General features: G+C 43.7%; 1 protein-coding gene across 2 annotated transcripts in view; it reads right to left on the reverse strand.

The window, feature by feature from the left end:
- The window catches only part of ATP8B1 (ATPase phospholipid transporting 8B1), a 150,804-nt gene that overhangs the window by 26,956 nt on the left and 106,874 nt on the right, over positions 1-16,974 (reverse strand). For both annotated transcript variants that reach the window (XM_061130887.1, XM_061130888.1), the window contains exons 5-15: positions 15,822-15,920; positions 15,645-15,706; positions 14,304-14,376; positions 14,121-14,191; positions 12,232-12,314; positions 11,727-11,885; positions 11,475-11,563; positions 8,881-9,071; positions 5,500-5,708; positions 3,986-4,029; positions 2,744-2,900 (exon numbers count right to left, since the gene is read on the reverse strand). In XM_061130887.1, the coding sequence (XP_060986870.1) occupies positions 2,744-2,900; positions 3,986-4,029; positions 5,500-5,708; positions 8,881-9,071; positions 11,475-11,563; positions 11,727-11,885; positions 12,232-12,314; positions 14,121-14,191; positions 14,304-14,376; positions 15,645-15,706; positions 15,822-15,920 (1,237 nt within the window). The remainder of the gene's footprint in view (positions 1-2,743; positions 2,901-3,985; positions 4,030-5,499; positions 5,709-8,880; positions 9,072-11,474; positions 11,564-11,726; positions 11,886-12,231; positions 12,315-14,120; positions 14,192-14,303; positions 14,377-15,644; positions 15,707-15,821; positions 15,921-16,974) is intronic.

The raw sequence follows: 16,974 nt of genomic DNA on the forward strand, positions 1-16,974 counted from the left end.
GCTGCCCAGCAGAAAATGCTGGTCTGTCCTGTGTGTTATGGCAAGAACCCAGATGGGGACGGCCCACTTCCAGCATAGAACCCAGGAGTCTTCCCATGAGATCCCAGTGGAGAGAGAAGGAAATGGAGACCGTAGATGTATACACATTTGCTTAAGTTGGCAGGTTAGCTTTCAAAATAATACCACCACACACTCCAAAAAAAAAAAAAAAATGTAGAATAAATTTACAAATGAGCCAAAAACTAAGAGAACCCAGTTGCTTAAAAATATCACACTTGATTTATATCATACGAGTAAAATGTGCTTAGCTAGTCAAACAGATTTCGACCTCTGCTTCAGTTATTCGTGACCTGATCTTATCCTTTTCTATCTCCCTGGTTTGGCCTGTTAATAGCCCCTTCCATGTATCTACCCCAACCAGAATTCTGCTGTTATCTCAGCTTTATTGCACAATTAAATTCATCCTTGGAGAATGAGTGTCTTTGAAATTTGCTGCAAGATATACACATAGCTTCTATGCATTTAGTTTTTTATGTCTATTTCTCCTCTGAAGATTTCATCCTCTACATATGAAACCTCAGAATCAGAAAACAGGAAAGGACATTTGTTCATATGCTGGGCTGATTAAAGTGGAGAATAAGTAAGTGACAGTCACTCAGACAGGTCCGACTCTTTGTGACCTCATGGACTGTAGCCCACCAGGCTCCTCTGTCCATGGGATTCTCCAGGGAAGAATACTGGAGGGGGTTGCCATTCTCTTCACCAGGGGATCTTCCTGACTCAAGGGTCCAATCCTGGTCTCCTGCATTGCAGGCAGCTTTTTTACCATCTGAGCCACCAGGGAAGCCCGAAAGTGGAGAATGCACATAACAAAGGGGCACTTTTGGCTCTTTCCAGAACGCACATATGTATCTGTGTAATGTACCATTGTGTGAATAGGTGATAAGATACCTAGCTTTCATTGATACTGGACCATCTTGCTGTGACAAAGCTGGCACAAGCTGCACTTAAGAATTCTGCAGACATGGAAACAACATAAATGCCCGTTGACAGATGAATGGATAAAGAAGATGTGGTGTGTACACACACACACACGCCAGAATACTACTCAGCCACAAAAAAGAATGAAATCATGCCATTTGCAGGAACATGGATGGACCCAGAGGTTGTCATACTAAGTGAAGTCAGTCGGAAGAAGGACAAACAAATGTGGTATCACGTACATGTGGAATCTAAAATACAACACGAACGTATCCAGGAGGCAGGAACAGACCCACTGAGAGAACAGACTGTGGTTGCTGAGGCAGAGGGAGTGTGGGGGAGGAATGCATTGGGAGTGTGGGGTCAGCAGGTACAAACCGCTCTATAGGATGGATAAACAACCAGGTCTGACTGCATAGCACCAGGAACTATATTCAATATTCTATGATAAACCATAATGGAAAACACTATGAAACATAAAAATGTATATACACGTGTATCACTTTGCTATACAGCAGAAATTAACACAACATTATAAACCAACTATACTTTAATTTTCTTTAAAAGTTTACAACAACAAAAAAAGGAATTCTGCAGAGGAACCTACAAGTCAACTTCCCATGCAAAAGCATATGAATTACACGCCTTCAGATCAAAAAGGTACCTTCAGGAGGCCTAGGTTTGGCGGCTATTATTTCAAATGCCAAACATATCTGAATCTAGAAAACAACTGTCTCTAAAATTATTTCGTAGTAAAAGATTGTCCAAGTTTAAAGTCCACTTATGATCCAGATAAGGTTTGACTCTTCATTCTCCATAAATATGAAGTCCTCAGATAGTGAAAAGATTTTGATTCTTCTGTTATAATGCAAGAGTCAGTCACAGTAAAAAAAAAAAAAAAAATTTTGCTGATAAAAATTTCCAAAGTGATACACACATCTGGAGCTAGAATTACAAAGGAGATGAATATTTCCAAAGGCCAGGAGCCTGTTTCATGGTCTGCTGTCTCCTATACCACACAGTGCAAGGGGCCCACAGAGAGTCATCACTTGGGTGGAGATTTGACAAACTTGTCATGCACACAACTCTATTTTCATTCTTCCTTTGGACAGTAATTGTTATTGTTACAGGAAATATACACATGCCTTATTATATCTGTATTTTTGAATTGATTTAGCGATCATGCAATATGATATGTGGATTCAGACTGCAATCATTTGAAATCTTACTTGATGCATCTCATAATTCACATGATCCTACGATTCTAAAGTTTAAATCTCACCAGGTTGAGATGGGAATTTTCAGAAGTCATTTAATTTGGGGGTGTTTGGGTTCTGTGAAGGACTTCACGACAGTTGGACTGCTATCCATTCAATCCTTTTCTCCAGGTGCAGGGAGAAAGGAGTCGGTGACCTGGTCTAATTGTTTTGTCCACTAGCCTTCTGGGTAAACAGACCAATGACATTTGCTAGGAAGAAGAAGCCTTACATCCGAAAAGCCTTTTGCAGGATATCTACGGCAAAGACCTGCCTGTAGGAAATAGAACCCAGGATCTAGAAGGCAAGTCTCCCTGGAGGAGGCCACGTGAGCCAGGTACTTCTCTGGGGTATAAGATGAAGACGTGTCAGGAATTGAAACCTAACTCAAACACCTCTAGCTCACACAACTCTTCATGTGCATTCGAGTCCCAAGCATGAGTTCCCTGTCAACTAAAAAAAGAAAAACCGGTCTCCAGTGTCCGAGCCGCGACGGCCACACTCACCATCGAGCCTGTCCGCCATGACCGTGTGACATACTGCCAGCAGGAAGAAGAACTGCTGCACCTCCGGCTCCTTCCCCGACTGGATTTGCTCAATGAGATAATGGTCGTAAAATGCAAGCTTCCCATCGGCGAACGTATTCCAGCTAAAATCCACGGGCTGAAGAAACCGAGAAGGAAAAACGGTCATTTAAAACAGACGACTCGGGCTTCACAAGTGATAGGACCTGTTCTCGGAAGCTGAGTCTTCATGCAAACATCACTTGAGGATTTTAGTATGTTCTGAAGTGTCAAGAAGCTCATATCCGTTTTTTTTTTTTCATATTTGTTTTAACATAGCCTGGTGTGAGTCAAATTGTGTCCCCCCCAAAAAAGATATGTTGCAGTCCTAACCCCTGGTACCTGGGAAGAGGACCTTCTTTGGAAATAAGGCCTTGGTAGATGTAATCAAGAGGAAGTTTATACTGAGCACAAGGAACTATACTAAATACTCTGTAATAACCTAAACGGGAAAAGATTTTGAAAAAGAATAGATACATGAAGATATATATATATATAAAACTGAATGACTCTAGTACACCTGAAACTAACACAACATTATTAATCAACTATACCCCAAGATAAAAAAAAAAATGAGGTTAAATGGATTAGAGAGACCCTAATCTAGTGACTAGGGGCTGGTCCAGTGGCTCAATGGTAAAGAGTCCACCTGCAATGCAGGAAATGCAAGAAATGTGGGTTTGATCTCTGGGTCAGGAAGATCTCCTGGGAGAGGGCATGGCAACCCAGTCCAGTCTTCTTGCCTGGAGAATCCCATGGACAGAGGAGCCTGGTGGGCTACAGCCATGGGGTCGCAAAGAGTCAGACATGCCTGAGCATGCACACAGCACACACACACACAGTCCACTGAGTGTATCTTTATAAAAGGAAGGGGATCTGGACACAAACACACAGGGAGAAGGAAGGCCATGTGATGACAGAGGCAGACTTCTGAGTAATGTGTGTGCCAGCCAAGTGCCCAAGACTGCAGGCAAGCACCAGAGCCTAGGAAGAGGCAAGGACGGATTCTGCCCCAGAGATTCCAGAGGGAGGGTGGGCCTGCTGACTCCTCCATTCAAACTTCCAGGCTCCAGAGCTGTGTGGAATACATTCCTATTGCTGTAAGACACCTATTCTATGGGAGCTTGTCACAGCCCAGGAAAGTCATACACATCCCCAAACGACTTCGTCAGTGAAAGGACTCACCTCTATTTTGCTGTGACTGTTCTGAGAAGCATCTCGATGGTCTCCTGGGAACAAACAGGACAAAACAAATTGAATCAACAGGTCTCATAGCCCGTCTGGGCAGCCCTTGAGTTAAGAATGGTTGTCACATTTTTCAAGAGTTGTCAACAAACAAACAAAGCATAACAAGGGAGACTATTTGATACAGACCATATGTGGCCTGAAAAGGCTTAAATATTTCCTATCTGGCCCTTAACCAACAAAGTTTTCTGGCCGCTGGTCTAGAGGTTAACATACTGACGCGCGTGTCCCCCTGCGTTGTGATTTCCTCTGGGGCCAGGACCACGTCCTGTGAAGGGCTTTACCCCCGTCCTCCCCCAGCTCAGAAGAAACCACCACGTATGGCAGAGCCCCTTCCTCAAGCCCTCAGCATCCCGCCTTCCTCACTGACATTCTGTGAACGTGCAGCTCACAGCAAAACGTTTCCTCCAAGAGGGAAGTTCATGATGTTCTCATAGCTTTTAAAATAATTATACTGTTTTTAAATATTTAAATGTTAGGGGCATCCACTTTGAATGCAGCCCTAGCCTTGTTATTTTGACAAGTATATAGCACATTTCAGAATATTAGAATGGGAATCAATTTTTTAAATATAATTGTGATGAAAAACAAAGTTTACCATCTCAACTATTTCGTTGTTTGTTTTCTGGCCGTGCCTCAAGGCTTGTGGGATCTTAGTCCCCTGATAAGGGATGGAATCCAGGCCCCCAGCAGTGGAAGTACGGAGTCCTAATCACTGGACCACCAGGGAATTTCATCCCAACTGTTTTTAAACAAACACTTCAGTGACACCAAATGCAATCACACTGCTCTGCAGCCTTCACCACCATCCATCTCGAGGGCTCCTTCATCCGTGAAAATGAACTGCTATTTTCACTAAACACTAATTCCTCATTCCCTTCTTCCCTTAAACCCTGGCAATTACCGTTCTACTCTCTAGCTCTCTGAATTTGACTTCTCCAGATACTTCAAAGAAATGGAATCATCCAAATGTTTCCTTTTGTGTCTGGCTTATTTCACATAGCATAATATCCTCAAAGTTCATCCATGTCATAATGTGTCACATTCTCCTTCCTTTTCAAGACTGTATAATATTCCATTGTGTGTATACATCACATTTCCCTTATCCATTCATCCACTGATGGACACTCCAAGTTACTACTACACCTTCCCTATTTTGAATAATGCTACTACGGACATGGATGTACCTATACCTGTTTGAGTCCCTGCTTTTGGTTCTTTTGGGTGTGTAACCAGGAGCGAACTTCCTGGATCACATGGCAAGCTAACTTTTTGAGGAAAATATACCTAAGTCTGACTCCTGACCTCCTCACATGTGTGGTCTCAGTGCACCGGTGATGCTGCTTGAGAAACATCAAGAATAACCACCAGAGCTTTGCGCTGGCAGAGGACCACTCCAGGGAGGCAGCCTCTGGTCACACACGTCCAGAGACAGAGTAGTAGATTCTTCTCACCGTAAATCTGCCCGTTGATGCAGCACTTCTTAAAGGTCATGACGTTCTGCGTGAGGGTCCCCGTCTTGTCCGAGAAGATGTAATGGATCTGCCCAAGCTGCTCATTCAGCGTGGTGGTTCTCGCCTTTGCGGGCGTGTCCTTCTCAGGATAGTACATCTGCAGGTCCCAGTTGATGAAGTAACTCTGGCCAAGACGAATCACCTCCACACTAGCAAGATAAAAGATTACTTTCGATGGAGCTCTCAGATATGAGCGGCAGGCAGTAGATTTGTGATAGGAGCAAGCTACTTATCTACAGGGAGACCAGCCCTGCAGGGATCCCTGTGCCCAGCCTCCGGGTTCTCCTGACCAAACACATCTTTCTCCTGCTTCAAGGTCAAAGTGTCCTCTTGAGGTGATTTCCTACAAACTCCTGAGCACATCCAGCCACGGAACCCTCTGTTCAGAACATACAACCCATGTGGGTGACAAGGTAGCTAACCCTGCAGGGGGTACCCCGCCATGGGACATTATTTCTACCCTCTTCTCTCAGTCCCCATCGCACCCAGGGACGACGGAAAGGTGTGTTCAACTCTGCCCTCAGTTGGAGGCAAAAGGAGTGACAGTCACTAGATTATGCACCCCTGTGTGCTCTCCAATAGCACAAAGGACTTTTGGCAAATAACCCATAAGTTGTCATTTCATACTGTTAAAAAATAATTCTTTTTTAAAATATTTTTTAATTGAAGTACAGTTAATTTACAGTGTTGTATTAGTTCCCAGTATATAGCAAAGTGATTCAGCAATACACATTTTTTGAGGAATGTGTACATATATATATATATTTCTTTTTCAGATTCTTTTCCATTAGAGGTTATTACAAGATATGGAATATAGTTTCCTGTGCTAAACAGTTGGTCCTTGTCGTTTATCCATTTTGTGAGTGAAAGTGTTAGTCGCTTAGTTGTGTCTGACTCTTTGGGACCCCACGGACTGAAGCCCACCAGGTCCTCTAATTCTCCAGGCCAGAATACTGGAGTGGGTTGCCATTTCCTTCTCTTCCCAACCCAGGGCTCAAACCTCCATCTCCTGAATTGCAGGCAGATTCTTTACCATCTGAGCTACCAGAGAAGTCTATTTTGTATATAGTCCTAAATTCTTATAAGATTATAGAATGTCCAAAATATAGTACTCTAAAAGGATCATTCCTATTTGAAAACTACAATTGATTAAATCTATCTCAGTTTTAAGGAAGGTGCTTACACATCCAGCCACTGTTCAGTGGGCAAAGGATGGAACTAAACAGATGAAAAAATAACTCCCTTCTTCTCTGCTCCCTTATATGCTTCGTGAGTGCCTAGTATTACCAGACATCATCCTAGTGGGATACATTAATAAATAAAAGAGACGAAAATCCCTGCCCTCAAGTAAACATATACTATATTAGATGGTGAGAATTGTCTGCAGAAAATCAAAGTACCGTGAAGAGAGGCAGAGACCGACAGGCAGAGGAAGTGATATTTAAGGCAGAGAGGGCCAGGAATAGCCAGGGGCATAAGGTGAACTTTGAGCAGAGATCGAAAGGAAATGAAAGAGCAACCATGTAGATATGGAGGGGAAAAGATATTCCAGGCAGAGGTCAGAGCAAGTGCAAAGGCCCTGGGGCAGGTGCTGATACTGAGACATTCAAGGAGGCTCAAGGCGGGGGAGCCTGGGGAGTGGGTGGAGGTGCAGGAGGTCAAGATGGGGCATGCAGGGCGGTGCGGTGGGTCCCATGGGCCTTGTGAGCACAGTGTGACCTTGGTGGGTCTATTCTGAATGAGACAGAAAGCTACTGTAGGGCTAAAAGCAGAACAGAGATACTATCTGAAATGACCTGACTGACTTAAGCTTCAAAAGGACCTTCGCCTCCAAGGGAAACAAACCAACAACAAAAAAATCCTATTAATCACATGACATGACTTTTTAAAACCTAAAACTCCATATATGGTTTATGTATAATATACATGTGTGAAAGTGTCAGTCGCTCAGCCATGTCCAACTGTTTGTGGCCCCTTGGACTGTAGCCCGCCAGGCTCCTCTGCCCATGGACTTCTCCAGGCAAGAACACTGGGGGCTTCCATGGTGGCTCAGACGGTAAAGAATCCGCCTGCAATGCAGGAGACTCAGGTTCAATCCCTGGGTCGGGAAGATCCCCTGAAGAAGGGAATGGCAACCCACTCCAGTATTCTTGTCTAGAGAATGCCGTGGACGGAGGAGCTAGTGGGATACAGTCCATGGGTCACAGAGGCATACAGGACTGAGCAGCTAGAACTTCTACATTCAAGAACAATGCAGTGGGTTGCCATTTCCTTCTTCAGGGGATTTTCTCGACTCAGGGATTAAACCGGGGTCTCCAGCACTGCAGGCAGATTCTTCACCATCTGAGCCACCAGGGAAACCCTAATACATATGTACAGATACAGACAAAACAGTCTGTGTAATAGTTCCCCTAACAAAGGTAAGTCATCTCAGTTTTTTTTTTTTTTTCCAGAGTAACTGCAAACACATGGCTCCCCAGGGCTTTACTTCGTGTGAAAAGAGCAATAGTAACTACAGCTAATAAAATAAAAAATAAAACAAATTCACATGTAATAAAATTAAAATAAAACAAATGCTTCTAATTACAGGTTTGCATGTAGTCCTATATGCCTCTGGGCTATTACTTATTGGAACCAAGAGCTGACTCTGGCTGCTGGGTATATTTAAGGCACAATTTCTCTCCCAGTGGTCTAAGTTCAACTGACCAGAGACAGTGAAACTTGATATTTAAAAAGTAAAAAAAGGAAGAAGTATCAGAAAACAAGGTGATGACCATCTGTCAGATATATGACCCTCTTTTATTACTCTTTTATCACAGTTGGGGTTGACACGAGAAAGAGAACACTTTGAGAGGCTTAAATAGGGAAGGCAGCATTCAGGAAGCCCAGAGAGTTTTACAAGCTGGAGGTACACCAGGTGGTAATACAGAAGACTCAGAAAAGAGGTTAGGACAGCCCCTGAAACGAAAAACAACTAAGTTATCCCATGACATCTAAATCTTCATCCAGCTCTTTCTGATGCTTGAGCTCGAGCTTTGGAAGCCAGTCAGAAGGAGTCCTGCCAAGAAAGTGACTGCAGGAGGAGAGTCTGACCTCTGAACTCCAGTAGCTTTATCTGCCAAGAGGTTCTGTGCCTAGCACAGGGCAGACATGCAGTATCAATTCCCTTTGCCCGGATCACCCTCAATTCTGAAGTGAAAGCTCTTTTCTTATATGTTCCTTATGACCTTTAAAACAAGTATTGCTAAAATTGAAGGTGCTGAATTGGCAAGGTGTACCAAGTTCTCTTAAAGCAGAAGGCCAAAGAGAAGACAGTCTTACCTGACATAGAGAGAGATGGGCACCAGGGTGTTGAGAACAATGATGTAGCCCCAGAAATTTAGGAATCCACGGTAGGAGGGCGCAGAGTCTTCTCCATCATAGAGGTACCAGGAAAAATTGCCAACTTGAGCTTCCCAGTAAGCATGGCCAATGGCAAGACCCGCAGAAAGCAAGATGAGAACAACAAAGATCTGAAAGACACACAATGGTTAGGTTTAACTCTAAGGACACATTCCCAATCCCATGCATTGTATAGACGCTGATTTACTTTACTCAATACTTTACATGTGTATGATAATTTAGTACTCTGTAAAAGCAACACGAAAGATGCTGATGCTGGAAAACTGAAAGCAAGAGGAGACGGGGATGGCAGAGAATGAGATGGTTAGATAGTGTCACTGATTCAATGGACATGAACATGAGCAAACTCTGGGAGACAGGGGAGGACAGAGTCCATGGGGTCACAAAGAGATGGACACAACTTAGTGACTGAACAACAACAACAAACACGCTTAAAATAGAAACACTGCCATAACAACACCTTGAGGGGACTTTTCTGATGGTCCAGTGGTTAAGACTCTGTGCTTCCACTGCAGGGGGCACAGGTTCAACCCCTGCTCAGGGAACTAAGCTCCCGTATGCCCCATGTGGCATGGCCAAAAGGTAGATAAATAGAAAGAATGCTTTGAAAGCCTATTTATTTCTGTGGTTGATTAATTTATCCTACCTACCATATACAAGGTAAGGTTTTATTCCTAAAATTATCTTTCAGAAGAGAAGGTGGTATTTTATATTCAAATCCTTAAACATTCTCATAATATGGAACATTATCTCCACAACTTTTCCTTTGAGCAATAACATAATGTTTGGGGAAGATAACCTTACTTTAGCATGAACAATTTTAAAGAAGGCTAAATTGGGCCACTTATAGAAAATGTTCGATGGAAATGATTTAAAAAAAAAAAAAGAAGGCAAGGAAATTTTACGCAAATTTGGGTAATTATTCCTGAAGGTTTAACGATCACTTAACATTTAAGATCCTTTAAGAAGCAATACAATAAGTATTCTGTTGTGGAAACTGAGTATATACCTAAGGAATGAATAAAAAAAGTCAACAGCCCTAGGGCTATTTGGGTATTTAAGGTAACTGCAAACACTGGGTATCTGTGAGGAGGAAGAAAATTTCCAAGGCAAATTTAAATTTCTGGGCACAGATTACAAAAGCGCTGTATTTCAAAAGAACTTGGCACAGAGGAGAGATGACAAACTCCCTGTGAGGGCCCAGCCATAACCAAGATAGTGACATGGAAGATGCACCAGAAAAGCTCCAATGAAGATTTCATGAAATGTGAGAGCAGGGAAAAAAGAAATTTTTCTTAAATTAACACATTGCTATTATATGCTTTTGACCATATAAAAGTACTGGAAGTATTATAAGTCCCTAAAATGTTTTGTGTTCAAATTAAACTGGATCAGATTGGTTAAGATGCTGGAGTAGACAGACAGGGACATCACCTCCTCTCGTGAACATATCAAAACTAAATACTTGAAAAAAACCCTTACTGGCGAGTTGGAGGACTGTCTAATATTTAGGGCCACTCTATGTGCAGAAGAGCGGACACAGCAGGTTTAAGACTGCCATCCTTAGAGGCTTGTTTACACAGTGGGCCATTGGCTGGCAACAGGAAACAGATTTTGGAAGGGCTTCCTGGTTCCTTATTTCTTATTCTCTGATAAGAATGACTCATTATGCCCAACTGTTTGTGTAAAACAATATGGTTTATACTGACTACCCAGATTCCTTTAGGGAGTCTGGAATTTTGGTACACGCCAGGCAGACAGTGCCTACATGGCCAGACCCCAATAAAACCCAGGCAATGAGTCTCTAATGAACTTTCCTGGAGAGCCAGCATTTCACACTTGCTGACACGGATTGTCGCTGGGAGGATTCAGTGAGTCTGTTGTGAGTGACTCCACTGGGAGAGGACTCTTGGGAGCTCACCCCTGGTTTTCTCTGCACTTTGCCCCATGAACCTTCTTCCTTTGCTATCTTGCTTTGTAATAGGTGATACTTATCATAGTAAGTCCTAACTATGAGAACAATTATAGACTGAATTCAAGTCCTCCTCATGAATCATCAATACTGGGAGTGGTCTTGGAGACAGACCCTTGACTCACCTTACACCTAAACTTGCCTTATAGTTGGACTTACACAGTATATTTTGGGGGATAAAGGTTTGCTTTTAAGAGAACTATCCCTATGGGAAATTAACAGCAGTAAAATCAATCCTACATTGACTTCAGGGGCGTAGTCCTACAAACTTATCTAAGACTCCCTAGTTTCCCAACTGATGACTCTATAGGGTGAGCAACTCAGGTGTCAACTCAGGGTACCCTACAACTGGGATTCACATTCCCAGAGAGATTCTCCTATTAGAAATGTGGCATTTCTGAGAAAAGGTGAGGGAATCTCTTCTCCCCCACCTTGTGAATTTTTCTACTTGGCCCACAGAGGTAAAATTTCTTTGCATTAGAAAAACATACAAGAAAACTAGAGCAAAAGATAGCAATCTACCAAAACAGAAAATAAATACCGTATAAACCATGTAGTTCATCAAGTAATCAATTTTAGTTCTTTTAAATCTGGTTTTCCCACTATTCTTCATTATTTTAGAGTCAGCACCTGGAAATGAATAATTCAATCTGATCAACGATTGGGAAAATCAATTCACTAGCATGTCAATAAAATAATTCTCTTGGGTTTCAATAGAGAAAGGACAATCAATTTCCTCATTTACATCTTTAATGAGCCTACAGATCAATTTCCCAAGAGACTTCAAAAGTACCTGCAAAAATGACCAATCCATGGCAGAAATCGGTGTTCCTGATGACACAACCACGTAACAAAATTTTATCAGCGTCCAAAGGAAAACTTGTGTTTTTCCAAAATAGCGTTCCTGTAAACTTATCTAGTCGGTTATTCGGTTCCTCACATTCAATAAAACCTTTTAAAAGAGATATGATTCACATAAGTACTCACATATGAAAGGTTTTCTGGTTTTAATTAATATACAGACTGAACCAAGCAACGAAAATTTAATACAAAGTAAGACAAGTTAGGGTTTTCCTGGGGACTCAGTGGTGGAGAATCCCCCTGCCAATGTAGGAGACGCAGGCTTGATCCCTGGGTTGGGAAGATGCCCTGGAGAGGGAAATGGCAACCCACTCCAGTACTGTCGCCTGGGAAATCTCATGGACAGGGGAGCCTGCCAGGCTACAGTCCACGGGGCTGCAAAGGGTCGGACACAGCTTAGTGACTAAACAACAACAAAAAGACATATTTGCACAAACCATCAAATGCTGCCAATGAATTTTCTTCTTGGAGATATTGGTGTGTGACTTCAAGTGCCATTTTGAACTTTAAGTTGGTTTCTCTAAAGGGAAAGGAAAAAAGAATTAAATGAGCAAATTTCAGAGTTGGAAAAGGAATATGAAGAACACTGTATGAAGTAATATTAGGTATACCAGGAAGTGAAAGCTAAATAATCAGCCTTTTCTGTTTTCAAACTCTCTGTTCTCCTTGGAACTTCAGGTTTGGATGAAGTTATCCCCGGAACAAGAGAAAAACTCCTGACCCAGGAAACGTTGGCTCCCTTTTACTGTTTGTTACTATGAGGCAACCTGGGTAGGCCTGAGGCACCCAGAAGCTTCCTGTCTCTCTCCTTCCTAACTTAATTCTTACCACCAGCCCGGACTACCAAACTGCTATTTAAAACTTTCTTTCTAACATTTAATCACACTAAGATAATTCTAGGATACATATTTGTTACAGAAAGGGTTAAGACTCTATCAACTTAATATTTCCCAGAGTGAATAACCGGATCCTACGTCTGTGAAAGATGAATTCTCTCTAAGGAAGGAGGTGGTCCCCTTACCCCCAGGACTGAGCATGCGCCCCCTGCACACTGTGGAAGGCAAAACACAGCCAAGAGGACCCCCAGGGCCAGGCTGGGCACACGCCCTCTGGGGAACAAGCCACGCTTCCTGCGGTGAGTCAGTTTTCAAGCCCCACGAAGACCGACTGGGGATTCTCATCTACTAAGAACTAGACCCGCAGTTCTCAACTTTCCATTCTGTTTGCTCCGACAGGCACGCTAGGAGTTTATACCTCTGCAAAACTTCAGGATCTTCACTTGTGGGAATAAGAGCTGTTTTACAGTTTAGGTTGAACGATCAACTGATTGATTTATAGACCAAAGACAGACCTCGCTGTTACTCGGATGATCTCAGCTCTCCATAGAAGCTTATGCTCGTTGTGGGTGTGAGAAAGGGGCTGACGCCAAGAGAGGAACACAGGCAGCGGCCTCGGGAGTGAGCAGAGGGGAGCAGCGCCCCAACTCTGCCACCCGCTGTGTGATCTTGGGCAGGTGACCTCACCTCCAGGGCCTCAGTTTCCTCACGGGTTACATCAAGGTGATAACACACATCTCATAGGGTTGCTGTAAAGATTAAATGAGGAACTTCCCTGGTGGTCCAGAGGCTGAGACTCCAAGTCTTTAATGCAGCGGGCCTGGGTTCGGTCCCTGGTTGGGCAACTAAATCTTATGTGCTGCAACTAAAGATCCCTCATGCTGTAACTAAGACCTAGTACAGCCAAATAATAATGCTTTTCTTAACTTAAAAAAAAAAAAAAAAAAGGATTAAATGACCTACCATGTAAAACTATTGCAACCTAGTAGGTATTCCATAAATGTACTGAAAACTGGTCAAAATGGTCAAAAAAATCCTTTCAAGTGGTAGCATAGTAACAAAAACCAACAAAGGGAGAAAACTGTCTACTGGCAAAGACTTTAAAAATCTATTTTTTTCCCCCCAGTTACTAGCAGCCATTTGTCGGTGTCTGACACTGCTCAGCAGCTGGTAAAGGGCTCAGGCGCACATTCTGTCATCAGAGCTTTACTTTCCCTGAAAGACAGGCTCACAAATACAGAATGAGGCAGGGAAGTTGGCCTACTAGGGAGTCAGACCACTGCCATCTTCCTGCTTGTCCTACCGGGTACTCACTAGGAAAAAGGCAAAGACAGAGAGGCTGGTCTCCTACAAGGAGAGGCTGCTGGATATCCAGGGGTGGAAGTAAGGCCAGACCTCAGGGCTTCCTGTCCAAGTGCACAAGTTTCACATAACAACGGTCAGCCTTCCACAGGTAAGCTTCCCAACCTGCCCGCCTAAGGCCCACTCACCCATCCAGTTCGGCCGTCTCCACGTAGCAGAGGCTGTTGGGTTCGGAGCTCGACAGCAGCAGGATGTCAGCCTGTTTGAAACGAAACACACCAGTAACACAGACCCCCAGGCCCACGGCAGAACCGAACGCCAGGTCAGAGGGAAGGGTAGGCAATGAGACAGCAGAGCTTGAGCCCACTTACTGGGATGAAGTCATTTTTTTTCAGGCGAATGACATCTCCGACTTGAATGTCTTTCCACTTGGCAACTTTGAACCTGAATATAGAAAAGAATGATAGTTCAGTGGCACTCTTCAAGTTACTGGCAGGGGATTTGGAAGACGCTGTCTGGGAGCCAAAAATTCTGGGAAAACATGCACATCCCAGGGCAAGGTCAGCCAGCTGATGATTAAGGGGTCATGAGGCTCATCTTCTCCTCTGGAGGAAGAAACAAAGGCGGCGCTAACTTTGGTGCGTTCCTTTCCATTCTACATTGTATAATCGGGGGTCAGTGGGGGCTCCTTAAACGTGCAGGAAGGAGATACACGCCACCCCTTTGTTTTTGCTCGTGTCCTGCGTTCCCAGTCATTCTGCTTCCTTCCACTCAGCTATCCATCACCTGCTGATCCCAGGAGAGGGAAGCATTATGGATCCCACATAGCCATCTGGAATGCTCATGATGCTTTAGTTTTTATACACATTTGGCTGCATTGGGTCTTAGTTGCAGCACTTGGGATCTTTGATCTTTGTTGCAGCATGCAGGATCTTTAGCTGTGGGATGCAAACTCTTAGTTGCGGCATGTGGGATCCAGTTCCCCAACCAGGGATCGAACCTGGGTCCCCTGCATTGGGAGCCTGGAGTCTTAGCCACGGGACCACCAGGGAAGTCCCCAACTCTAGTTCTTGTCTCCTCTCTATTGTTTAAACTTATCTTTCTAATGAGTGTATCACTTTTCTAATAAATCACATAAGAATATTGATAAAATAAAAAGATTGCTTCCTTTGATATTAAATTCTCCTGGAAACACCCGTTTGACTGTCTAACAAATGAACATTTAAAAAAATTTAAAATATAGCATGGGCAGACCTCAGAGATACTATAGATGATGAGATTCCTATACAACTAATTCTTTTTTTTTTTTTGAGATTCCTATACAACTAATTCTAATAAAACTCAGCTCATAACAAGAAAGATGAAAACAAAAAACTGTGAAAGCCCAGCAAAGGGAGAGACCACTGTGGCTGGGGATTCAGGAAGGGTTTCAGGACGTTCGGGTAAATCGCTGGGGGAGAGCGGAGATGGAGTCGCACACTCCTGGCTGAAGGAAACCCAGGCAGGCTGAGGACACAGACCTCCAGCAGGCAACTGCCTGGACTGCAACCTGGGGATAGCCTCATCTTCGGAAGTGGCGAGAGGCCTTTACAAGGAAGAGGTTAATGTGCCGTTAGATTTCCAATTTCAACTAGTTATCTCTAAGGTTGCTTCTAGACACATTTGTACGTTACCTCCTTGGTGAAAAGTCACACGTTCAGAAAGGCACATACCTGCCATCCTTAATGACTTCACACGTCCTGTTGTTGATTTCCTTGTCCATTTTATGGCGCGCCTTGAGAGAAGGGATGGGGAAAGGTTATTTTAATCATCTCAAAACGGCGAGTTATGAATGCCACTAGAAAACACGCTTGCTGTAGTGAGGAGGCGGTTGCATGAGGAATCCTTACCACATCATCCACGAGGTCTTTGATGGCCGTGATGCCCAGTACCACAAGCAAGGGCACCAGCGTGGTGTACCATGCCAGGGTCGAGATTTGAGGGATTGCCTGAAAGAGATTAAATAAAGGCAGGCGTGTGTGCCCAGGAAGACACAGCAGAGCTACAGGCGACCGCTGACGCTAAGCCTAATCTCCACCGTCATCCAGCTGGCGTCCTGCACCGCAGGCATGGAGCGGTGCCGAAGCATCCAGCTAGCCCTTCTCCTGCCTCTCTCTCTAGCTTCTGGCTTCCTGGATCAGAGCCTAGAGACAGAGACAGACGTTACAGAAAAACCCACAGGAACTTTTCGGCCAACCCAATCCTTAATCCCGCAGACTATAAGAATTACGTGAAGAAAGAGTGTGAGCAAAGGGCTAAGGCTGTTGCCAGCATCCTCACCTGGATCTCTGTGCCTTCAGGAAGGATAACCAAGGTGTGGGGAGATGGGGGGAGGAAGCTCATGTCCCACGTTACTGTGACTGTAATAAGGTAGAACACCCCTTTTCCTTCTAGAAGGAAGGAAGGGAAAGTAGCCCATTCGTCATGCAGCAGTGCTGTAAGCTTGGCAGTGTTTCTCTCTACACGAGCCTGTCCCTAAGGTCCCGCTCGACAAGACCACCTTATGATCACGTCAGCAGGTCTCAGGTTCCACTAAACCTGCTGAGGGTCTAGTTCTCCCTCCTGCGTCTTCCCTCCACCTGTGCATCCGCCATCTCCACTCAGACACACAGGTTACAGTTCCACTAAACTACACTGGGCGAATCCCAGCAGGTGAGACTATTTTCCAAATCAAACACTTGACATAAAGAATCTGATGAAACCAAGTGGAGATGCCATCCTTTGAAACCGGCATATCAAGGCTAAAGGTGGAAACTCCGAGTGGCAACTAGAGGGTGTATAGTTTCTTTGATCGTAAAACAGTTCCGAGACAGATAAAAGTAATGCCCTCCAGATTAAGTGGACTTCTTGACCAAGTAGGAAAAGAAGAAAAAAAAAATAGGCCTTTCTGGTATAAAACCAGGTCAGAAAAATAATTATGAGAATTATGACCAAAATCCTAATAAAAGTCAATGAACTTTTGGCAACTAAATAAAAAATAAAAGCCAAGCATAAAAAATAGAT

This window comes from Dama dama, chromosome 27 (genome assembly GCF_033118175.1).
Source record: "Dama dama isolate Ldn47 chromosome 27, ASM3311817v1, whole genome shotgun sequence".
Classification (NCBI taxonomy): Eukaryota; Metazoa; Chordata; class Mammalia; order Artiodactyla; family Cervidae; genus Dama; species Dama dama.